This window comes from Henckelia pumila, chromosome 4 (assembly GCF_033568475.1).
Source record: "Henckelia pumila isolate YLH828 chromosome 4, ASM3356847v2, whole genome shotgun sequence".
In the NCBI taxonomy this organism is placed as follows: domain Eukaryota; kingdom Viridiplantae; phylum Streptophyta; class Magnoliopsida; order Lamiales; family Gesneriaceae; genus Henckelia; species Henckelia pumila.
Genome location: NC_133123.1, coordinates 1,145,171 through 1,171,259, shown reverse-complemented (window position 1 = coordinate 1,171,259; position 26,089 = coordinate 1,145,171). Strand labels below are relative to the sequence as shown.

The 26,089-nt window shown below is 36.5% G+C and overlaps 3 protein-coding genes across 4 annotated transcripts; 1 reads left to right on the top strand and 2 right to left on the bottom strand.

Annotated features, from left to right (window-relative positions):
• Positions 1-455: 455 nt before the first annotated feature.
• Positions 456-5,874, top strand: LOC140894498 (allantoinase). The gene is made up of 16 exons (XM_073302999.1): positions 456-808; positions 2,198-2,291; positions 2,433-2,553; positions 2,817-2,890; positions 2,980-3,056; positions 3,169-3,205; positions 3,272-3,357; positions 3,625-3,684; positions 3,748-3,893; positions 4,116-4,242; positions 4,562-4,717; positions 4,792-4,902; positions 5,061-5,171; positions 5,275-5,373; positions 5,482-5,635; positions 5,736-5,874. The coding sequence occupies exons 1-15, from the start codon at positions 725-727 to the stop codon at positions 5,608-5,610; spliced, it is 1,512 nt and encodes a 503-aa protein (XP_073159100.1). The 5' UTR covers positions 456-724; the 3' UTR covers positions 5,611-5,635; positions 5,736-5,874.
• A 5,533-nt stretch (positions 5,875-11,407) lies between these two features.
• Positions 11,408-18,136, bottom strand: LOC140864532 (uncharacterized). Of its 2 annotated transcripts, none has more exons than XM_073268774.1 (10): positions 17,686-18,136; positions 16,905-17,015; positions 16,420-16,575; positions 14,593-14,715; positions 14,079-14,159; positions 13,566-13,652; positions 12,998-13,126; positions 12,224-12,331; positions 11,802-11,911; positions 11,408-11,662 (listed from the first exon to the last, which is right to left on the bottom strand). In XM_073268774.1, the coding sequence occupies exons 1-10, from the start codon at positions 17,930-17,932 to the stop codon at positions 11,585-11,587; spliced, it is 1,230 nt and encodes a 409-aa protein (XP_073124875.1). In that variant the 5' UTR covers positions 17,933-18,136; the 3' UTR covers positions 11,408-11,584. The 2 variants fall into 2 exon arrangements, with proteins under 2 accessions (XP_073124875.1, XP_073124876.1); XM_073268775.1 differs by having other exon boundaries at positions 14,079-14,156.
• Positions 18,137-18,515: 379 nt separating this feature from the next.
• LOC140863012 (DNA-directed RNA polymerase II subunit RPB2) lies at positions 18,516-25,411 on the bottom strand. Its single transcript, XM_073266092.1, has 19 exons — positions 24,990-25,411; positions 24,090-24,311; positions 23,705-23,995; positions 23,373-23,570; positions 22,990-23,054; positions 22,821-22,907; positions 22,626-22,746; positions 22,489-22,533; positions 22,262-22,399; positions 22,081-22,153; positions 21,770-21,846; positions 21,547-21,654; positions 21,307-21,423; positions 20,978-21,133; positions 20,804-20,908; positions 20,594-20,719; positions 20,440-20,517; positions 19,147-20,349; positions 18,516-18,996 (listed from the first exon to the last, which is right to left on the bottom strand). The coding sequence occupies exons 1-19, from the start codon at positions 25,242-25,244 to the stop codon at positions 18,877-18,879; spliced, it is 3,585 nt and encodes a 1,194-aa protein (XP_073122193.1). The 5' UTR covers positions 25,245-25,411; the 3' UTR covers positions 18,516-18,876.
• Positions 25,412-26,089: the final 678 nt, after the last annotated feature.

Here is a 26,089-nt window from a genome sequence, read left to right as displayed (position 1 = left end):
CCACAATAATATGAAAATAAAAATATAGAGTGACAACAAAAGATAAACTCGATCAATTTATATCTATATTATATATGTAAAACAAATACTTCCTCCAAAAGGGTAGAGCTCTCTTTCTTTAGTTTTTTTTTTCCACGAAAAAATTGATTTTATATAAAATAAATACAAAAATATATTAAAAATAAGAAAATTTTTAGTTTTAAAATTTATTTCTATTTTTTTAACAAAAGTATTTACAAAAAAATCCGTTACACATGTTCATTACGCGTGTACATAAAAGCTAATATGTATATATAATTTGTACAATAGAAAACAATAAAAATCATTGCCCCAACCAACAAAATCAAAATTTAATAATAGGAATCAACTGGGATTTTTTTAATATACGTGCTATGGAATCTTTTGTATATTATTATATTATTGTGCGTAAAAAGAATCTTTTAGCTGAATCTAACAAACAAAAAAATTTCTGTCAGGTGATGCTGATGGTGGGTGACAGTCACGGGTCACTACAAGCCTACATTTCACGAACCGATCCAAAAATCGAAGGACCCATCGGAGTTGCCTTATATCGGTTGATTTGGTTTCCATTTGTTTTCCATTTAACCATATACAAAGCATAATCACCGAATATATATACATGTACAGCATATAATGAGTTGGATGCGAAATTTGTGAATACTAGAAATCGGAGTGGGCGAGTGGGGGTGACGTGACACAGGAGATGGAGTCAGGAAAGCTGAGGCTTCTGGCTCTGTTGCCGATTCTTGCGTCTCTCATTCTTCTCTATTTCGACATTTTTCCGCTGGTTTGTTCCCTTTATTCTTTGTTTGAATGGAGATATTTCCTATTTGGTTTCCTCGGTTTGTATATATGATCTGTATGGTTTCTTGGAATTCGGAAGTTCCCTATCCAAGAAAAAACATGGGCAGAAGAACACCCTTTACATTGGTGGAATCTTGAATATGTATAGCCGATATACTCGATCACAGATATGAATAAAAATTCTTTCTTTACGCTTTTTGGTGATGTTATTGGCATCACTTTTCTGGAACTCTTTGCCAACGGGAAATGAAACATGAAGTGATGCATCATTACCACAATCAAGAGTCACAATTGTTTGTTCCAATTATTGATACCGGGTTGATGGAATATTGTTGCTGTTGTTTTCAACTTTAATTTCCTGAAATTCTCAGCTTTAGCTGTAACACAGGGACAGCTCAGAAGTGTCATATATAATAAGCTTTCATTTGTGTGCATGCATGATTCTATTGACAAAATTTTCTGGACTGACCGAGGAATGAAAGAGTTTGATTCGAGAAGGGATTGCTTGATAGGCAGAGAGGATATTTCTTGATGACATTTCATTTTCAAGAAAATGATCGACTGCTTTTTTGTTTTTTCCTGTGGGCCTTTGGTTGGAATAACTTCAAGATAATAGAAACACTTGCTGTTATGATATCCCACATTGAAATATTAAACTAATAAATAGTTAGTTATAAACTCATGAGTCAACCCCACCCAATAGGCAAGTCTTTTGGGATGGACACCTCATAGGTTTATAACCTAACATTTGGTGCTCTCGTTGAGAGCCGACGTAGCGGAAGGGGCGACCTAGGAAAGGGCTACCATCGGATCAGTGTCGATAATTGGACTGAAAGGTGAGTGAAAGCCGCCTAGAGTAGGCCGCCGCGGACGTCGGCTTGGGTCGGCAATGTTATGATACTCATGAGGCATCCCTTTTGGGATGGATAGCTCATGGGTTTATAACCTAACACTTGCCATTCAATTGAATTTTTATAGATTCATATTATAGAGATTCTCTATACTTTTCTCGAGAGCGTGAAGATTCTGACTAAATGCTCATGATGCAACCATGTTTACCAATCCGGTGGATGATAAATCCATGATGTTGGAAGATGATGCTATCATTTCAACTTATTTCTATGCTAATCAATCCATGGAGATTCTAAAATCTGAATTCTTTTTATCAATCACAGATTCATATATATTTTTGTGTATTGATTCTTCTATTTTATATAATCCCAGAATAGACAGTTGATTTTCAACATTCTCCCCCTCTTTCAAAAGAACTTGCAGAAACTCTATTTCATCCTAGCTTCTTATCTGTGGCCTTTGAATGTTTCTGGTCATGTTAAAGCTATAGTATTGCAGTTTATGAAGTTTTGTTCCACAGTCCTACAGGACCAGGTGCAGTCTCATGCCATATAGACACTATTGGATAACTAGTAAGCGCATTGTGACACCGAGAGCTGTAATATCGGGCGCAGGTTATCTCTGCAGACAACTTTTATTCTGATTAAATCACTCTAAACGATTTTTTTCTTTTCTAAAGTTGTTGTAAGAAGCTTCATTTTGTGATTCATTTAATTTCGCTGATAAATTGTTTCATGACTCTGGAAACTGAGCAGTTGAAGTAAAAGGAGGTAAGATCTTAGCTGTAGTTGAAGGAGATATTTGGAAAGGAAGTGCTCGGGGTAAACACATTATTGATTATGGGCAGGCTGTTGTTATGCCTGGCTTGATTGACATGTAAGACAGTTTATGTGTTTTCCCTTACTTCTAGTTTAAATCAATTGGAATTGAATGATACTAAACTAAAACAGAATGCCATTGAAATATCGGTTTTCAGAGTTTCAGTCGATAATATGTACATAGCCATGTGTAATACATCTTATTCTACTTGTAGGTTCCATTTTTCGATAGATACTTATAGTTATGTCATCTTCAATATTTTGATTTTCTTATCAAAGATTTTGGGGGTAAATAATTCATTCATTTTTAATTCATGGAAGTCATGCACATCTTGATGATCCTGGAAGAACAGAGTGGGAAGGATTTCCATCGGGAACAAGAGCAGCTGCTGCTGGTATGCAGATAAACATAGGTTTATGTAATTTGTGAAGAGATACAATTTATTATGTGAAAAGAAATATTTATCCAATGATGTTGTCGCAGGTGGAATCACAACATTGATCGACATGCCGTTGAATAGTTTTCCATCTACAGTTTCAGAAGTAACTCTGAAACTTAAGGTACAGAGAAAAGATTAAAAGGCGGATCAGGATCACTTGATTCCTTATAGCATGCTCTATAAAGAGTAACTGACTCTTATTTTCTCATCTTTTCTAACTATATGAATCTCAGACCACAGCTGCTAAAGGGAGGATATTTGTTGATGTTGGTATGCTCTTTATACCATTTTTTTCGTACTAAATTTACTGCATATCATTTAATTTTCTCCATACAGGTTTTTGGGGAGGCCTGGTACCAGAAAATGCATTCAATACAAGTTCTCTGGAGCGCCTTCTTGAGGCTGGAGTACTTGGCCTCAAGGTTCGATCATCATGCAGCAGATTATTAGAATCACATATATGATCAGATTGTATTTTTTAAAGGAAAATACAATTACACACATTATTGTTCAATTTGATTATACACGGTTTTCTTCAATATGTCACTTGAAGGATTACTGAATCACCTTGGGTGGCTTTCCCATGCATCCATCTCTCTGTTTCTGTAACTGACTCTCTTGAATCTTGAGTCCAACTACTTGTCCATCATGCATCATCCGTCTGACATATTTTATGTATTTTTTGCCAGTCTTTTATGTGTCCTTCGGGAATCAATGACTTTCCAATGACCAATTCCAGCCATATAAAGGTAATCATTTACTGCCTTTATAAAATTTGTGTGAGAGTAAATGACATATGTAGTTTCCTGTAGCAAGGGCTCTCTGTACTGGCAAAATATGGAAGACCGCTGCTTGTACATGCTGAGATGCAACAAATCACAAATAACTGGGAAACCGTTGACAATGCTGGAAATCCTCGATCATATGACACTTATCTGAAGAGCAGGCCTGCTTCATGGTGAGATTCAGAGTGGCAATCTAAGTAGACTTATAAAATTTGAACATCAGTTCATAAAATTTTTCAGGTCAGCATGACATTTGTCTGAGGTTTCCGGTCAAAACCCATATTTTGGTCTGATTTCGCCCTCAATTATAACGATAGAGTTCGAGATTTATATAATATTAACTACAATGATCTCAAATGGGTTGGCCTATGACATAGTATCGTCCTTTTATTCAGGGAAGAAGCAGCAATACAAGAGCTGTTAACAGTAACAAAGGATACTAGAGCTGGAGGTTCTGCTGAAGGAGCTCATCTTCACATTGTTCATTTGGCTGATGCCAGATCTTCTTTAGAACTTATTAAGGTAACTTTTGTCATTACCTTTCCTAACAAATTATGAATTCAAAGTGACCTTGCTTGCGATTTCTACGCAGCATCTTATCTTGTTTAAACACGATGTTTGATTGCTATCTAAAATTAATGACTCATGTTATGTTTCGAAATTTAACTAAACGACATGGGAGTAATTAAAATAACTAATTAATAACACAAGGAACTTTGTAATTTTTTTCTGTGCTCCTCCCCCTTTAATTCTGGATTGTCAACCACTTGATGAATAGTTCTTAATTTGTGGTTGAATTTTCTTCTTTTGGTCCCTTAACATGGAACCTTTGTGTTTCCAGGATGCCAAGCGAAGAGGTGACAGAGTTACCGTTGAAACATGCCCCCACTATTTGGCTTTTTCAGCTGAGGAAATACAAGATGGAGATACTCGGTTTAAGTGTGCTCCACCAATTCGTGATGCAGAAAATAAAGAAAAACTATGGGCAGCTTTGCTGGTAAAGCTGTTTGTATTTCGTGGACGGACTGTTTTTCTATCATTTTACCAGATTTGATGGAAATTGAATTTCAGGATGGAGACATTGATATGTTGAGCTCTGATCACTCTCCCTCAGTTCCGGAACTTAAACTCTTTAACGAGGGTAACTTCCTCAAGGCATGGGGCGGCATCTCTTCTTTGCAGGTGCATGCCATTTGCCAATTATTTTTCTGCCCTTTACTTAAGTTTCATAAAAGCTCTGTTTGTCAGTTTATTGCAACTCTTCACCGGTTATCGTAATTCCTTTTCTGTTGTTTCAACCAAAAATCTATAATTATTATATATTCGAGCATATCATGCAGTTTGTTCTCCCTGTAACATGGTCATATGGCCGTGCACATGGAATCAGTCTGAATCAATTAGTTTCCTGGTGGAGCGAGAAACCAGCAAAACTTTCGGGTCAAGAGCTAAAGGTGATAATGATCAAACAGTTTGGCTCTAGATTTTCCAAGAACTTCAGTAATTTAGTAGCAAGTAGAACTTAGTAATTCATTATGGGTTGTGTCGCTTATGCAGGGGGCAATTGCAATAGGAAATCATGCAGATTTTGTCGTCTGGGAACCTGAAGTGGAATTTGAGCTTGATGATAATCACCCTGTATACCTTAAGCATCGGGTATGCTCACGTCTACCGACACTTTAAAGCTCCAAACTTAACCGTTCACATCAAGTAAACATGTTCTTTTGGTCTCATTTAAACATTAAAACCTACTTAACTATGCAGAATATCTCAGCATACATGGGATCAAAACTCGCTGGAAAGGTTTTAGCAACTTTTGTAAGAGGGAACCTAGTTTTTGAAGAGGGGAAGCATGCTACCTTTGCTTGCGGTGTCCCGATATTGGCTAGATGATGCTCTGATTGAACATGTGTTCCTGGTTTGATTTCTTTCTCCCCACCTTGCCTTTCGAAATTCAATTCAGCTGAGGTAAAAAAGACTAAAATCTCTCATTTTTCTTTCTTTAATGACTAAACCAGGTTCTTGTGCTGGATATTGTTAATTAGCTGTTTGGATAAGTAAAAGTATGGTCTACACAATCCCTGTTGTGAAGCCTCAGCCTAAACTCAATGTAAATACTTGTTCCAGTAACATGAGCCACAAATAAATTTTCCTACACATGAATATCCTTTGTTTGTACCACTCGAATGGCATGTAAAAAAGGGTAGGAGCATTCGCCTTTTGTTGTTAATATCTTTAAACTTTGCACAACAGAACATTATGTCAAGATGTGTTATTCGTGGTACTAATCAAGGATTCTGAAACTTCAAGAACAACGCCATTTTATTTTTGTAATCATAGTCTGTATACAGACAAATACGTAAGAAACATGATGTGTCTGTAGGACATATAATCAATATCTATCCAGATTTAGGGGATTTGGAACCAGTATTTTCCTTTGTTTGATCATTCCCTGCTGCATGGTTAGTAGTATCCTTCACTGTCTCTGGTTTATTAGAAGTGAAGTGAAATACAAATACAGGACAGCCGTTGGGATTGCCGCAGGTAATAGGTTGGCAATGGAAAGGACCACCTATCCCGGGAATGAATCCTGGTGGATAGAATCCATTGTCGGAACCATATCCACTGCCATATCCATAACCTTCTCCTCCAGAACCACTGCTCCAGCCACCTCCACCTCCACCTCCACCTCCACCACCTCCGCCACCTCCACTAGAGCCGCCACCATGGCCATAACCATACCCACTGCCACCACCACTGCTACTCCATCCTCCACCACCTCCGCCGCCACCGCCGCCAGGCATGTTGGAGCCACCACTGCCCTGGCCAAAACCATAACCTTGCCTTCCTCCGCTGCTCCAACCTCCTCCGCCTCCTCCGCCACCACCGTTAGTGACTATATCTCTGCCACTTCCATGTCCATGTTCGTCCACTTCGGCGAGAATGTGATGGAGATTGGAATGGCCGGTGTTGTCAGACATGGGAGAAGAAAATCTCAAACTTTTAACCATGTGAGCGGAGCACATTGATAAGCTTAATAGCACAGCCATCAATGCAATACAAAGCCATTTAGGTGCAGCCATTTTTTTAAAAAATAACCAATGATTAACAAATTTAGTACCCAAAATGCAATAAAAATGAAGAACTTATATAGTGAAGTTCCCTCAACTGCGTGACAATTTGTATTTGGTTTGATGGAAGAGAAGTTCAAGAGAAGCGAAAAACTGGTCACACGTTCTTGATTGTTTATTTTTCAGAAATCAAGGAACATGGCGTTAGTGTGAGGAAATTATAAATGAAAATAAAAACAGTAGGAGTATTAATCAAAGTGGTCCATGAATAAAAAAAAAATTATCTTAGAATCTATTACATATATAATCTTTTATTTAAAACGGTTCAGGACAATTGCACCATAATATTAAGTTCCATATAATTTATTAATTACTGTTTGAGATTGATTTTAGTCTCATTATATATAGATATATATTCTTTATAGGTTACAGATAGAGAAAATTATTTTTTTAGTCTTGTATGTTTGTCATTTTGCGATTTTAGTTCTTTTATTTTTAGAGCTCAGTTTTAGACCGCTATATTTATTTTTTGGCAATTTTAGTCATTTTCTGATGTGACACCAATACAGTGCTGACGTGGAGCTGACATGTATAGTGTCACGTAATCATTTTCGAATAAAAAGAATTGAAATTGCCAAAAATTGAAACATGCAGGACTAAAACAAAAATATGCAAATATAGTGGACCGAAATCTCAAAGTGACAAACATAAATAACCAAAATTACAGTTTTACCGTTACAGATATATAAGCATCAACTTGAAACAGTAACAATTTGGATGCCTCAAATGTTTTCGTACGGTAAAATATTTGAAATGTGTTATATTATTATATACAAAATCTATATTCTTTTGGACCCGAATTCATTGGTCTAACCTTTTTGGTTTTCGTGCTACTAAATTCAAAACGTTTGAAAAAACAACAAAGTTATTAATAACCATATCCGCTTGGTTCAAAGTGGACTCTTAGAAAGATTATTAGTTTAAATAAAATAAAAAAAACGAAGACTTCATCCATATGCATCTAGCTAGCTCTTTTGGAAGTAAGCATTAATTACTTACGCATACGTGACTTTTTGAATCCACGCATTCGTTTGACATGCAATGTGTAAATTCTGAAAATAAATAATCTACGATAGCATAAATCTGAAGAATTAAGCATGAGAAATTCAAAATCACTTTGTCCAGTACTGTTTGTAAGAAATTAAACCAAACCAATGAGAATAAAGAAAAACAAAAACTATTATTCGGAAGGAGCCATGCCTTATTAAATAGTACGTAGATATTGACGTACGTAGATATATATCTATCTTTATATGTACGTATATATGAAGAAAATTAAAACAAAGTATGAGATAGACGGGTACATACCAAAATTTACGAGCAATTAATTATCACAACTTTATCGCGATAATTTTATCAAACAAACCTTGATACCTTGAAATGAAAAGGTTTATTTAATATTTTAGTAATATATATATGTATATATAAATTTAGCTGCAAGCCGTGTAACGGGGAAGACATTGGAGCAGCTTGGTTTCCAGATTCTTGAAATGTGCGATTTGTAACTGAAGACGGTGTTTCTTCCTTCTTAGAGTCTCGTTCTCCTCCATTAATGGAACAATAATATTATTATTTGTAGTAGTACTTTTGTGTTTCCTGTTGTCTGAAGAATTATTATAATTGTCAGGTTTTAGAAATGGTGGGAAGACACTTGCCTCGCACTTCTTGCGCCGCCCAATCTCCACCAGCAGATGCTTCAAACCTCTCTGGAATTTCTCGTGCTGAAATTCCCACCGTTTCGATGTTGTTTTCTTGAAACCCTTAAAAAAAATCATTAATTAAATAGTTAGTAAAATAAAATCATTTGAAAAAAATAATAAAATATTTTATTAACACATCATTTCAAATAAAGAATTTAAATCAATTAAACGTAAAAATAATAATCATAATATTTATTAAATTAATGCATGTAATTTAGTAAATTGGATTTTAGGCGTCACAATTCCTTTCCCCCTTAAATGAAATTTCGTTCTCGAAATTCGAGACTTACTAACTAGGTTCGAATACCTTAGACCACATCAACACTAAATGTCCAACTTTGCACCCACGTTAGTTGGTCCGGGTTAGCTTTCGATACGCGCTCTGATGTTTACTGTTATCTATATCGTCAAGGAACTGACTAACTCTTATTGCAATATAAAATTTTTAATTCTTACATCTTCCTAAGTAGTCTTATCCTCAATTATATCACTCCTCAATTTACTTTCGATTTTAAATTTACAGATTTAATAAAACGTCCTCTTACCGCAACTGATAAGTTCTACAACCTACAAATTCTTAGATCTTAATGTTATTGCACAACCTATATTTTGCTAACCTTATATCCTACGTCGGAATTCCAAGCAATAGAGCCCATATAACCAATAAATAGTTTATGTCGACCTCGACCATATCTTAAAAACTTTCTCACAACGAGGCTGTGCTTAACGTCTATTTGTTGTTATCGATCTTATTGTTAGCCAATCTAATACTTGGATTGATAGATGTTTATCTCGTGCTCGATCGTTTGAACTAATACACTAAGCACATGCAATGCATGTGCACGTAATATAATTTTATAAAAATGATAATTAAAAATTAAGATAGTGGGTTAGTGGGAATAAGAGGTGATAATTTTTTAATCCTAAATTACATTTTTACAGCAGGGATCATTGAATATATTTGAAATAATTATAAGGATAAATTTGAAAATCTATTAAAATGACCAAAGTTAGTTATTTTAATGGGTTTATCAATTATAATATAGTAAAGATAATCGGGCCATGTTTACCTATTATATATATATTCAGTACATGCAATATTCACCCAAATTAAATATGCACATTGAATTTAACAGAAATTTCATGCCAATATATAGGAGAGATCATTTGTCATATAGTCAATCAAAACAACTATATTGATCGATCGATTGTACATATAATACATCAAAAAAATAAGAGAGTGATAAATAAACACGTTCTAATATACGTTCCAAGGCAGTAGCGCTACTAGTTTGACTCTCAAGAAACACATGCATTAATGTAAACCGATTTCCAGAATACTTTTGGTCAGTTGACCAAGTCTTTAGGAAATAGTTTTCCAATTATTTTGAATTGATATTAGGAAGATTTTTTTGGTTTTTTGTTATGTTTTTCCAGCTCCATATAAAGAATATTACAATGAATAACAATATTAATATTAAGGATTCCGAAGGCATTCTCTCGTTTCTTTATTCTACTACCACAAACTTTTATATTTTATTGATGCTTGAAATTTGTACCAACAAAAACACTCATTCAGCCGTACTACAATCTTGATGCTTCCTTAGTTCTTGTTTTTTTCTCAAAAACGTAAAAACTAAGCTACAAAGAGATAACACACATATACATGCATGATCAATTAATTAAATAAATTAAATAACTATAATGAATGCATATGATGAATTAATATCAAAAGAAAAGAGATGATCAGATGACTTATACGTATGTGTTGAGTTGACGAATAAAGCTGGAGAAATTGTTGTGCTTGAAATATCTAGGCAACACCACTTCAGAAAACTCAGCCGGAGACCACACAACAAATCCATCCCCCTCCGAGTTCCAAGAAACTATCCTATCTCCGCCACCGCAGCCGTGTCGTCCTTCTTCTTCCTCCGTCTCCAACAGATCATAAGTCTTGGAAAGAAACGGAGCCGGGCACTTGATTTTCCGGGTCATACCCGCCCGGGGAGGTGCATTTGGAGTAACCATTTCTTTAGGGAAAGGCTCCCCAAAGACTGTCCAAAGCCTATCCTTTTCTACTTATAGAGTATCCTCTGAATCTTCTACGAAACTCGTTGGAATATAATTAAGCTCTTTGAATACTTTCTCCATTTTTCTTCTCAAGGGTATTTTCAAAATCTTATATCATAATTTTTTATTTGTTTAATCTTTCAAATCATAAATATAATGATAATTCTTTATATGATTTCAGGCTCATGCATAGCTTGTACTCTTGACTTGGACAATATTATATTAAGGATTTATTCCAACCCTAGCTAGATATTTTAAATCATTTTCAATTTGAATTAATTGGCGCAGTGACAATATTGGAATAAGAATTGAAATTCGAATAATTTCTGCAAAGTTATTTTCTTAAAGGTGGAAATAATTAATTGGTCCCCGTGGAATTCGGAACATCATATGGACCCGTAATTGTGGAACGATTAGGCAGTGTAAGCTTTACAGACTACAGTTACATCAATCAATTATAAAAACTTTTACTACAAATTTTTCCAATAATTAATAAAGGTCTATAATTGAAAAGCATGACAATATCAATATATTTTATACTGATAATTATATTTTACATTTCAAAAATTACAGAATGACATCAAAATTAATCATTCTAGGTCAATAAACTAATTAAAAAATTTATTTGTTAAAGTGACGTCACTTTTACGCTATTGATAGCAAACCAGAATTGACTCGAAGGATTGGGGGCCCTCTCTCTTCAAACGTGTGAGACTTTCTAGGTAAATTTTGAACCACATAAATCGTAAGCCAATATAGAAAGTAAAATTTACTAATCAATATCCTTCTTGCGTTGTTCTTTTATCTGAAATGTCATGGCATAAATTTAACTTAAATTTCATGATTGTTAAAAGTTAAGCTAATAGAAATCATGATCTCCCAAATATCAAGGGGCTAAAAGCACGGACAACACAATCTTGAAATACAAATTTGAACGGGACATAATTCTCATCTTGTTTGAGCAGCCTAACGGGCTCGGCCTCGAATGTGACGTCGACGTCTCTGAGCCATTTGAACTGAAAGGGGAGGTCGTCTGTTGTTTGCCTGCACATTAAGATCAGAAAAAACTAGCGATGAACATATTTTCCAACATGGATGTAAATTTCTCTTTTATAATATAGATGGACTTGAAGATGAGAAACTCTGACAAGCATAAATGCCTAAAAGTTCAAGAGGAACGTACACCAATTTCAGTGACAAAGCTACAAGAGGTACATTGAACTGCTGGAGCTCCATGCGGGTACATAAGCAATACTGCGCAATTTCCGCAAGTAACTTGTCCAACTTCATGAGCTGCAAAAGGGGAAGGTCAAATCCAAGGTCACTTTTAGTTTGAATAGTAATCAGCAGCTAGACCAGAGCATCAACAAAAATTACTCCAAGATATGTGAAAACAGAGAGAGTGGTATCACTGCATCGAGAAGCTATTGATAAAAGAAAGAACTTCTAATTGAATTGTTACTTTAATGGAATGGACCAACAAATGTTAAGACATCAATTTTTCTATGTAACTCGGGATTCAATTTTGACTGAGACAAATGTTAACAAAGGAATCCACAACTTTCATTTGAAACCAAGAAGTAAAAGGTAAGGATTGAGAAAGACCTTCTAGGACAAAATTGACTTCTTGGCAGCCTGGACATTGAACCCATTTTGCTCCACGTGGATACAACAGCAATTTCCGGCAAGTACCACACACTAGCTGAGCCTTTTCTGAAGCCAATACCATGTCACATCTTGTAAGCACAAGTAATAATAAAAAAAAGCAAAGCTGCTCTAGTTATACTTGCAGCTCTAAATGTTTCAAAGGCCAACAAAAGTCCCGCAAGCAAAATTCACTAATTCAGTGTACTATTTAGAATAGATTTGGACATGCAATGTGCATAAATTCACAGATGGCATAGTTGGTGATTCTAACTTTACTTCAAATCATGCCTAGTATAGCCAAGAAATTTTTTTGCTTTTTATCTTGTTGTGTGAGCATATAAGCAAATTAAACAGCACAAAAGCTTAGCATATTGCAAAACCTAGCCCACTTCCACAAAAATTTAAGTCATACACCCAAAAAAAACGTACTGTATTGCCAAATCAATTTCGCACGGTTAAAACACATCTTTCTAGTTCCACAATGTTGTACCATCAGGTTTACACTGTCCTTGCGAGAGAGAATGTGCTAGAATGGTTCGATATGAAATCGAAGATTAGTTTAAACAACCTCTAGCATCTCCACCTCAAAATACAAGACATACAATATTTCATCCATCTGACGCTAGATTAACTGTTATTTAAGACAACTAGCCCTCCTTAGACAATAGATGGACTCAGTTGAGCAAAAACGACAAGTTTCAAAATTAAAAAATTGACAATTCATGGTCATACCAGAAGATGATGACCCCACATTTGGAGTCGATGGATGTGAAGCAGAAGGAACCGATTGCTTTGGAGAAGCAGCTGGCACGGATTTGGGCCTTTTGTCCACATTCTTTGTGTCTCCTTTACTCCCGGATTCTAAATATGAAGAACAAAAATTATAAAATATTTGAGAGGAAGGAAACAAATGTCAAGCACCGCCGTTTACAACACAGCTACCCTCTGGGAAAATGGTTTGAAAGTTACAAGCACCATTTATGATATTATAATCAAAATATAAAATGGATCAAGGTTTCTTTAGGCATGAGGCTGTATATATCTAGAAAGTAGAAAACCACTAAAAAGAAAACGTATTAACTAGAAAACATGAGTTCACTAGACAATAGCGTTGTGGAGTACTGGAGTTAATGGTGAAGTGTCTTGTTACGGTATCAAATTTGCAAAAAAAAGGATTCATGATAGGAACAGCATAATATCAAGGAACCACATGCAAAGAAGGAGAATCAATTGAAGTCTACGGTATTTCTAACATTTTCATTTGTACCTATCGCAAAGTTAAGGAATTCAGAAGACATACCAACAGGAACATATTGTTTTGGAGAAGCCACTGACACAGAGGCGGGCCCTTTGTCCACATCCTTTGTGTCTCCTTTACTCCCAGATTCTAAACATGAAGAAAAAAAGATAAAACTATTTGAGAGGAAGGAAACAAATGTCAAGCACCTTCATTTATCACACAGCTATCCTCTGGTACTAAAATGGTTTGAAAGTTACAAGCACTATGTATAAGATTATAATCAAAATATAAACTGGATCAAGGTTTCATTAGGCATGACGAATGCATCTAGAAAACCACTGAAAAAAAAAACTTATTAAGTAGAACACAGATTTCATTCAAACAATTTCGTTTTGGAGTTAATAGTGAAGTATCTTGTTACGGTATCAAATTTGCAAAAAAAATAATTCATGATAGAACAACAGAATATCAAGGAATCACATACAAAGAAGGATGGAGAATCAATTGAAGTCTGCTGTATTTCTAACATGTCTTTTTCTACTTATCGCAAGTTAAGGAATTCAGAAGATGTACCAGCAGGAACAGATTGCTTTGGAGAAGCAGCTGGCACAGATGTGGGCCATTTGTCCGCATCCTTTGTGTCTCCTTTAGCTTCTAAATATTAATAACAAAAATGATAACTATTTGAGAGGAAGGACATAAATGCCAAGCACCTTCTTTTATCACACAGCTATCCTTTAGGAAAAAGGTTTGAAAGTTACAAGCCCCAATTACGAAATAATTATAACAATAAAAATATATAATGGATCGAGGTTTCTTTAGGCGCGAGGGCTCTATATATCTAGAAAACCATTTAAAAGAAAAAGAAAGAAAACTGATTAAGTAGAAAACAAGATTCGTTAAATGTCGAGTTAATCATAAAGTATCTTGTTAAGGTATCAAATTTGCAAAAAAAGGAAATCATGATATAACAAGAGAATATCAAGAAACCACATGCAAAGTAGTAAGAAGAATCACTTGAAGTCTACAGTTTTTTTAACACATTTGTGTGTACTTATCGCAGAGTTAAGGAATTCAGAAGACATACCAGCAGGAGATGCTGATGGTGGCAATGATTGCCCGAGTAAGGGCAAGGGTGTCAATTGTGATTCCGATTGAGGCATTTCATCATTATGCTTTGAAGTTTCTTGTTTGCTCCCCATTTCACTGTCTAAAATACAAGTTAGTGAGGAGGAAATGACAGCAAGCGTCAGTGCCAATTCAATGCCTGCCAACTCTGGAGGTCTTTTGGACATATATTCAATTTAGCCCGTTCGAAACTTTTTAATTGGATACATGTCTAGATAGATTACAAAAGTATAATTACATAAAACACCGGCAATTCTAGAATCCACAACCCTCCAGTCTACCAGATGAGAAAGAGCAAGAAAGTTCCAAACCTCATTAAATTTGATTCGACCTAGATGCTCTCTAACCCTAATTAATAATAGACACGCCAAAACATTCTGATTTGGGTTATGCTGAAACGTGCTGATTGGGTTATTTAATAGAAAAGTTGTACAACATTATAGCTCCGTTGAGAAATGTCACTTCAGAATTTGTTTTCGTAAGCACAAAAATTTTGAAATAAATTCCCCGGGATATATAGTTCTCAATTTCAGTCGAATACAACCTGATTTGGGTTATGCTGAAACGTGCTGATTGGGTTATTTAATAGAAAAGTTGTACAACATTATAGCTCCGTTGAGAAATGTCACTTCAGAATTTGTTTTCGTAAGCACAAAAATTTTGAAATAAATTCCCCGGGATATATAGTTCTCAATTTCAGTCGAATACGACCTGACTTCTCCAGATGTCTCACCAATTTAATCATTTTGAACAAACACTCGAGAATTTACAAAAAATCAAGGAAAAATTCGGAGTTTCAAAAACAAAGAAGAGAAAACAGGACCTATCGGAACTCACCTTTATACTCTGAAAAACTTGCAAACACCCGATTATAGAATTAAAAGTTGGTCCCGGTTTTTATAGTAGCACCAGACCAATGGGCAAAAATGGTTGTTTGGGAAAGGAGTAAATAGATTGCGAGAATACAGATGGATTTATTACTGTCGTCAGATTCTACAAATTTTTTAGGGCAAAACAAAAAACAAAAAACAAAAACATAACAAAATTGATTGTGGCATGATACCAACTTTAGTTCGAACAAGTGTAAAATCAAATTGATATTCATGTGTAAAGGCCATATCATCAATTTGATTCTCACACTATTTATTTTAGTTAGGTACAACCGTACAAGTAAAACTGAAAAACTTTTAACCACTCAATGGTGCTAGTTTAAATTAGAATTACATAGCCATATGATTCCCCAGCAAACCCAAAAGCAATTATAACCACCCATGGGTAAAACTTGATGTCAAATTTGGTATGTCAAAAACTAGAAAATATGTTGCTGCCACTTCATCACTTGCCAAAATGTCAGCATCCCATAGCATCAAGTTAGCAACATCACATTTATTTGTGGGGCGCATAAAATTGAGCCAACATTTCAATTTATATGAAAAATGTGCCTGTAAAATGCTGCGCACAAGGGAAAACTAAATCTACTGATTCCTTAACAACCTTTTTCAAATTAATGCATGTAATATGATCTAGACACATGTAATAAATCTGATTCCTTAACAACCTTTTCTAATGCATGTAATAAATCAAATGAGACGGCATGGAAGTAAATAAAATCACTAATTGATCAAAATGGAAACATGTAATTGTATAGGCATTATGCAGTTCAGCATTCATATGCCTGGAAATCACAGGCTCAAAATACGTCTTCTATGACATCGTATAACCGCCTTGATAACACTAAGAAACAGTGTGTAAATGAAAAGAGAAAAGGTTACAAGGAAAAAACGACCTGAAGAAACAGCTTGTGATGGCTGCAATGGTGGGGTACATGATGGAGGCATTTGACGATGCAACACTTTTTCCCATCCAGGGGGAGGTCCCTCAGCATCGCTATCACCTTCACTTTCACCTTCAGTTAGTTCGGCATTGCTCTCCAAATTTGCATCTGAGAAAACAAAGCATTTAAAACCATGGAACTGAAGAAATGCAGTGTTCACATAGTTACCACGGCTTTCATAAATTCAAAAATTAATGACATATCAAATTTCAGAATATATATTATTAATTGCAATCAATTTCTGGCATGGGGATTATGTTCATGAAACAGGTTTTCATTACATCGATAAAAAATGCATGAAAACTGAAATCCATTGATGAACAGAACTACAGCTAAACAATAATGTTGAGAAGTTGTAGGACTTACACAACGAGAACAGACACATTCAAAAGGTTAACAAATTAAAACTCTTTAACAAGAAAATGACAAAAAGCGACCTGCTGAGTTTGATGGTAGTTTAGGTAATGCGTTTGCCATAGAAAAAAACTCCCACCCTGGAGGCGGCCCGTCTTCGTCATCTTCCACATCTTCTTGTTTGCTGTCCTCATCTGATAAGAGCAATGATTCAACTCAGCCATAGCACGGAAACATAAGCTGGTGGAAAAGCTTACATTTATATGCTACAAACATCAATGAAAAATAAGACATCTCTGGTCCAAGAAATAAAGCTGTGATAACAAGACGAGGGTAACCGAATGTTAATTTTTTCCTTCTGACAGAGAAAAACAGCTCCTGTGATTGATAGTTCTCTATCCCTATAAAAAAGGTTTCTGATATATTGATTCGGAAATTAAAAACAAAGCGAGGTGCAGCTTGAAATCTTCTGGAGCCTTCATTAATGAAAACTCTGTCGAACCTAATTGCTTAACACACCAATTAACAAGCAATGGAAGTCCGTGAAAGATGCCTTTGAACATGGTAGGTTCCTTTTTAAATTCACAGAGAAGAAAACGCTTGCACTAATTGATCAACTGTTTTGATGAATAAAAGATCAAATGCCATATACTCTAAAAACTCGGATAAAGGCTATTCTCAAACAAAAAACAAGAAGTTTCCAGAAACGCACTCGTTTCCATACCCACCAAAATAGTAGATTCTCGTAGATATAAACAGCACGCACAGCTTATGCAGTTAATTCTGCGATAGATGTTAAACCAAATAAACTGGGATTTACAAATGCTGGGGGAAAAAAAAAAGAACGAAACATTTTCACCCAACCAGAAGAATGAAGCGCTGGCGAGAGTTTCGGAGAAACGGAGTGAAACCCAGGCGGCGGGCCTTCGTCCTCTTCATCGTCAACTTCATCTTTCTCCGCTTGGTTAGTAGTGACGCACTGAAATCCAGGTGGAGGCCCATCAGAGTCATCATCATCATCTTCTTCTTCTTCTTCTTCTTCTTCTTCTTCTTCTTCGACCCTCTCGTCTAATTCTGGAATCTCTTCTTGCATGCTCATTTTGCTCTCCATTCTTTCCTTTGCGCGGCTGCGTGTTTTGCTTGGGTAGGTGCTATGCGGAAATACAACGCCAGCCGATCCTCATATGGTATGTATTGCAGTGTGATGCGTTCTCTTACAGCCATTTACAATTGCCCCAAACCACTGCCAAATGGAACTTACAAACCAGGCGTCGTTTAAACACTCTGAGCGACTACACGCAACGCTTGTCCTCCAAACAAGACAATGTTAATTTCTTGATGAATTGATTTTGCAAGAGCTTCTTTTTACCCAATTAACAACTTTATTTTTTCTAAAAAAATAATAACTTTATTATTTTAACGATATTTAGTTGCAGATTTCATTTTAAACAAATGGAAAACAATGTCTTTACCGAGTTCAAAATATACAATCCCTAATTTCTTTCCAAATATCCAATAAAGAAGAGTACTAATCGATTTATTACTTATTAGTGACTTTGTACATCAAATTGACCCAGAGTATGCATAAATTATTTTGAACTTTGTTTCATATCTAGTTTTACTTGATGTGCAAAGTCCTCTTAAAAACAAAATTTCATAATGATTTCCAAACTGGGATAAAATGGACAAGGGTATGAAATTTTTATGTCAAGCTTAAAAACAACGGTGCTCGAACAAAAGTTGGTTCGATCTAGAGTAACAGAATGAAAAGTTTCTTGGATTAAAATCTACTAGGGAATAGTTTTAAAAGAGCTTATGGATCATTGCAACACAAACGTAAATAAATCAAAGGAGGGGTGGTTCAGGTCCATAAGCACGTGTTTTATCTCACAACTAAATATTGCCTTCAAAACTATATCACGAACGCCATCATTAGACATAGCTTCTCCTTTTCACCCATCCAGCATCTTCTCCTTTCCAAACATCAGCTTTCAATCGAAACTCGGGTTCTCAGTGTTACGATACCGAATGATCAACCGCAGCAAGATGAGGACATCAAGCTCCTTTCTTCTTTACATCTTTCGCTTGCTTGATATCCTTTGTCAGCATTCTTGGAGCTATAGCCATAGCCATTAGCTCCTGGAAAAGCAGCTTACAGGCATATGGAATATGAACCTGAAGGGACAGAAAAATGTTGGTTCGTGTTTCATGATTGATGGCAACAAATTATCATTGCCATATATATACATATAAAAAACCAAGATAACGTAATCATGAGCTTGCAAGCCCAGAGAAAAGAATGGAGATTCACAAGGAAATGAATACCTGAACTATATCAGTTTTGTTTTTGCATCCTCTGCACTCAAATGAATTCTTTTTGAGATTTGCAATGGCTATCAATCCACATCGCTCGCAAACATGGATCCTGTAGGCGTCACTTTGGTCAAACAACCTTTCCTTCAAAAAGTGGGCAGCGCCATGAGCAATCATGCAATCTCGTTCCATTTCACCAAATCGGAGACCACCATCACGAGATCGTCCTTCAGCAGGTTGCCTTGTAAGGATTTGAACAGGGCCTCTACCACGAGAGTGTATTTTGTCATCGACCATGTGCTTCAGCCTCTGGTAGTAAGTGGGCCCTAAAAATATCATAGATGTAAGTCTTCTTCCAGTATGCCCATTGTACATGGTCTCAAACCCACGCATCTGGTAACCACATTTATGAAGAGCTTTGCTTATGTTGTCCACTGTGACATCTGTAAATGGAGTGGCGTCACCTTCCTTTCCCATGTGAGCTGCAACTTTTCCCATGATGCATTCAATAAGCTGACCAATCGTCATACGAGAGGGAATAGCATGTGGATTGACAATAATATCGGGAGTGATGCCTTCTACAGTCCATGGCATGTCTTCTTGTGTGTAAGTCATACCCACTGTTCCCTTTTGGCCATGCCTACTGCTGAACTTGTCTCCAATTTGGGGTATTCGTACGGATCTCACCCTCACTTTGACAAATCTTAACCCATCTGCATTTGTGGTCAGTAGGACCTGATCCACAATCCCAGTTTCACTGTGGCGTAAGCTTGTGCTGTGATCACGTTTTGTGTAACGAGCAGCTTGCCCTTGAGCATCTTCGGAAGATATGGGGGTTGTCTTCCCAATAATAACATCCTCACCAGAAACTCTAGTTCCTGGAGGAGCAAGTCCATCATCATCCAATTTATCATAAGAACCATGACGCATGCCCATGGTGTTGGCTCTATCTGGACGTCCAAAATCCTCTTTGACCAGTGTTCCCATCTTTTTCTCTTCATCCCTATAAGAACGGAAAAATAGGGATCGAAAAAAGCCCCGGTCGACTGATGACTGATTCATAATGACAGAATCTTCTTGGTTGTATCCAGAATAGCAGGAAATGGCAACAATGGCATTAATGCCAGCAGGTAACTGCCTAAAATGCAAATGCTCCATAGCTCGAGTGGTGACAAGAGGCTTTTGGGGATAGTAAAGCACATAAGCCAAAGTGTCCTGAAATAAAATGGAACAACAGTTAATTTAATAGATATCAACCAGTGTAACAAAATATACATATGCAAAAATAAAAACCAGCACCCCTACCATCCGAAATTGGAAGTTGGTGACATAAATACCCATGGCTTGTTTACCCATAGCTGACTGGTATGTGTTACGTGGAGACTGAGGAGAAACAGATGTCAAACTATCAGAAAACAAATTATGACTAGGAGAGGACAGATTGGTAGCTTAGAGTCACCTGGTTATGATCTGGAAAGGGGATGATTGAAGCACACACACCCAGTATCAGAGATGGATGAATCTCGCAGTGAGTATAGGTATCAGAATACGCCTCACTTGGATTTAGCCTCGCAGACACAAGATCCTACAGGAAGTAAAATCAGCATTTCAGCATCTCACAGGAGTTGTGATGAAAATATATCAGGTCTGCCGCCTATTTAATACTCACACTAATTGTCATGGAAATCATAGTTGTTTCTTCTTCTTCGGTATCAATGTATTCTATGAATCCTTTTGCAACAAGGTCATTCCAGCCACCCTCATCGGGAGATTCCTGGAAACACATATACATGAATGAGCAGAATGCGTAAAGAATATGACTTGGGGCAATCATATAACGTACTCTTTGTTGCAAGGCTTGTATATCCTTCTTTCTGATAAGCAATCTTTGTTTTTCAACAATAAACAATGGACGACTGCAGCGACCATAATCTGTATATATCCGAAGTTCTTTCAAACGGATATCTCGAACTACACCAACCTCGGTATTAACATCAACCTGTCCACAAACAATAGGACCAAACACCATCAACAGGTTAATTCATATCAAACATATAGAAACCACCCTGGCAGATGGCTTTCCGTTTGATTTACAAAGGACTGCATGACGTAAATTGGGAAAAAAACAACATGGTTGAGATACGTAGGCCGTAGCTACATGAAAACACTTACACGTCTCCTCAAACGTCTTAGAGTTGACACCAACATATCAGGGTTACGATGAATGCCAACCCAACAACCATTCACAAAGATTTTTGTTGACTGAGGAATAACAGCAGGAGAGATTTCCTTGAACCAAAGAATAACAAAGAGTAAGGATACAGAAGTATCAAGTACAAACATTAACCCAACAAGGAATCTAACAATAACAGTAACAGACGTGTCATTTAGAGAGGTCCTAACACTGCTCACCTCAAAGTTCTCAGTACCCCATTCCTCTAAAAATTCTAAAATTGGATACGCTGCTGAACCAACTGTTATATAGACCATCAATGCGAGGTTCTTCACCAATCCACAAGCCTGAAGTTATAGTGAAAAGGAGGAGGTAACAGGTTTATCACATTAATTAATAATATAAATAAACTAACAATGGACGAAAATGACCCAGTAAATGCTAAACAAAAAGAGCACCCACTTGTCCTTCTGGTGTTTCTGCTGGACACATCATTCCCCATTGCGAATTGTGCAACTGCCTTGGCTTAGCCAGTTTCCCTGAAAAAACATGACAGAGAAGGCTAAATTTTAAGCAAATTTAGAGATATAACAATCATCACTAACTATTTTTTAGATAAGATACACATCATTAGGAGCCAGGCTATTAAATATCTTTTGCGTGTGACAACTCAAATAGAGGTTAGTTATTTGAAACAGACCAGAAATACAAATCTGCAATTGAAGCTATTAGTCACAAACTCTAAAGGAAAAACTTTAAATATGTCATGGTACCTTCACGACCAATGGGAGAATTGAGCCTACGTAGATGTGACAAGGTAGAAGCATAAGTCAGACGATTTAACACCTGAAATATAGCAGTCCAAACAATTGCTTTCACCAAATAAAATATTTTCAAGGCGCGACATATTGAAAAAACATCCACCGTAAAATAAAAGATGACAAGTCAGTCAACCTGGGAAACTCCAGCTCTTGTACCTGCCGCATTTGCTTGTCCCCAGTTGCCAGTGGCAAGAGAGTATTTCAGGCCACTGGTAATGGTTTTTGCTTTTATTGCAAATTGCAAATTGACGTCTTTCCCATTATCGACACACTGGTGACGAACAGAAACAAAAAGTATATATAATTACAAAATATGATATGCATCCATGCACATAACAGCAAGGCTTCATTGATAAAAACCTTCTGAACATAAGATCTAACATCCCTGGTCAACTTTCTGAATAACTGCATCCACAGATAGTTGCCAATGTTCAGATGAAGAACATTTCATTTCTTATGGTCAAATTAACGCCATAACATATCTAGCAATAACAAACCATTCGAAACAGGCCACCAAGCAAAGGACCAGCAAGATCCAGTCTCTTATTGCCATAGTGGTCTCTATCATCCTCGGCCCTTCGGCCAAGAGCACACAGCAGAAGCCGGTGGATGATATACCTAGCAGAAGGGAACAACATTAAGCGTCAACATCAAATTATGTAACATGATGTCCAGACAGGAAAGTAGCCCACCCAAAATAATAAGCTTTCTTCGTCTCACAATACTCCCCAACACCAACATGAGGAAGCATTTCTTTCTGAAGAATCTCCTTGGCATACCTGCCAAAGTAGCAAGAAGACTAAGATTTAGAAACAAATTGAGAAGTTGCTGAACAAGGAAAGCGGTTTTGGAAAAACGTACTTAATTCTTTTCTCCTTGGTGACACCTACAGTGGCTCCTCTTTTCCCAATGTAATCTAGAGCAACCTGCACCAGTATCAGATCATTACCCTACTAGAAAAACAACGGAACATTCAAAATTAAAGTAGCATCGCAGCAAGTTCTCAAAATGACATGGATCTTTGACAGGCAAGAACACTGTACCGAAATTTATAATGAACAGCTAAGCAATGACAACTATATTTCTTTATTTGCTACAAGATAACACAATGATGCAAAAAATTCAGGCTCAATAACAGTCACGCTCATCTATCAACAACAGTATATTATTTTAAAATCCGACACAAGGAATTAATTTCCTTTCACTTCCCAATGCCTCGTTGAGGTTTATTTTCTTATAGGTACCTGTTGATTTTGGATCACAAATGCTTCTTCCAAGGAGGGTCGCAGCAATTCCATCATTTGTGTGTCCGAAAAATTGTAGCAGATGTGCTCTAATATATCTTTGTCAGCGACAAATCCTAGTGCTCGGAACACAATAATGATAGGAATCTCTGTGCGTATGTATGGGAGGGTAGCACGTATATACTGACCAGATGAACCCTGCAGGTACAAAAACACGATCACAACCCACATACACGTACTCATAAAACCAAGACATTTGAAAAGGTACAGAGAGATTTCATGCATCCACAAGGGAAAGGAGAAAATTTTCATCTGCCTGGCATGTCCATTACCCCTTTGGCACTAGTACGAGAAAGCATCCGGACAAACATTGTACTAGGTGGCCTGTTTTGGGTCTCTGCCATGGATCGGACTTCGGCAACATAAGCATACTTGTTTGGTTGCCTCTTTTTAAATACATAGACATGGTTGGTGCTCATCTTCTCCTGAGCAATTAACACCTTTTCACTTCCATTTATGATAAAATAACCACCCTGGTCATATGGACACTCTCCCAGTTCTGTCAAATCTTTCTCTGAATTCTGATATAGTGTACAATAACTCGACCGTAGCATAATAGGAACCTACACAGATTAACAGAGAGGAACTGTCAGTGTCACCTTTGGATAAACCCTGAAATGTTTCCATTCTGCGACATGTGTCAACTGCATCATTTACCTTCCCAATGAAAACTTTGGTGAAATCCTGAGTCTCGGTAACTTCCTCACCATCATGACCTTTCTTGATAACTCTCTTGCTAACATCCACGTACAATGGAGCTGAATAGGTCAAATTCCTTAACCTTGCAGCCTTAGGAAACAAAGTTGCTGTTTCTCCATCAGACTCTGTCATCATTGGTTTACTCAGGTATATTTGGCCAAAACATATCTTATAAATAGTCTGCGAAAGTCACAAGCCGGGAAAAAGAAATTAGATCCTTTGGGGAATTAGCAGTTAACAGACAACATGAAGAATTTCTATTTCTCAAAATAAACATGCCCTGATGTTTCTCAAACAGAACAAATTCCTTATTTCAACCCAAATACCACAATATCAGTCTCAATCACTTAACTTGCAATCTATCTTGTGAAATGGCAATTAGAAGAACTAAGATTTTTCCACTCATATGGAAACCTCTAATCAAGCAACTCAAATTTCAGTTCTTTATATGACAATTACTGGCAAATCAATTTCACATGTCAAAAACCTATAAATCAAAGCAGGAGACGTTATTGTTTTCCTTTCTGTATTGACGCCTTGCAATATTAAGATCGACATATTATCACTAGCCAATATTACTTTTACAAACACCCTTTAAATTGGTTATTTCGCTCATAAACCCTTGAACCTTTACAGTAACAAAGAATTGTCTCCTCTTTCCAATTGTCTCTTTTTACAGTATGCTCATGAAGAAACCAAAAAGAAAAAGAAAAAAATCCCTTAATCATCGGAATGTTCGAACCATCACCGCAATTAACCCATAAAAAACACTTCCCCTGCTCCAAACCCTAAAAATCCATAAATTGCTCCTATTTCTCGAAGAATGCATATCAACACTGATAATAATTCTCATAACACCTCAGCGAAGTCTGGCTGGTGACCCGGGTTGTGCTGCGACTCGGGTCTGATCTCGATGTCCGCCGACTCATCAACGATTTCTTGCATAGTGTTCTGGATAAACTCGTCGAAAGAGTCGAGTTGCTGGCGCACCAAACCCTTCTCCTCAAAATAAGCACTGATGACAGCCCAGGCGTCCTCCTGCGTAATGTCATCATCATCGTCTTCCTCTTCTTCGTTGTAAGCCGGTTCGTAGTACTCTTCCTCCAAGTCCATTTTTTTCTTGTTGATTTCTAGGGGTTCGATTCAATTCAATTCAAATTCAATTCAAGTCAAATCAATTCGATTCAAGAGAGTTCTAGATCCGCGGGTTTTGCCTCAGCGAAAGTTGGAGACGAGGTGACGAAGAGCGTATCCCCGTAGGAGAATGAAAGCACAAACGAGGAATAGGGAGGGAGGTTACATTTTATATTCGTAGAGCCAGGATCGAGTGAGGCGGCTAACCCCTGCACCCGTTTTGTTTTTTTATTATTTTATTTATTATTTATTATTTATTTATTTTTCTTTTTGGTATTATTTTCTTTATTTATTTATGGATATTATTTTGTATTTTAAAACATACACGAATAGTTTTCGTCTCCAATTTTTTATTTATTTTTTAAATAGCAAATCAAGTAAGAGATAAATAATAAGAAAAAAATACTTTAAAATAACAAATTTGATTTAGTCTTCCTGATTTATTAAATGGTAAGAGATATAACAATTGGTGGATTTTCACGTAAAATTACTTCTACATATTTTTAAAAAATATGGCGTTTGTTATATAATAACAAGTAGAGGGAGTTGAATTGTGGGTGGTCCGAAGAGGATCGAAACTAGGATGAAATACATGTTAAAAGAAGATTAATCTAGAAGTGGACTCGGATGACGGATATAGTCAAGTGGCTCACTATAAGATATATGTCATCACCTAATGTAATTAATCTCATTTCCAACTACAAATTCGTTGCGGCTAGAGAGCGAGAAGTTAGCATAAAAAAGATATATAAATAGCAAAATCGGACCACGGATTATATGGCGTTTGAAGCTTTAAAGTGTGTTATGGGACTGATAGAGATGAT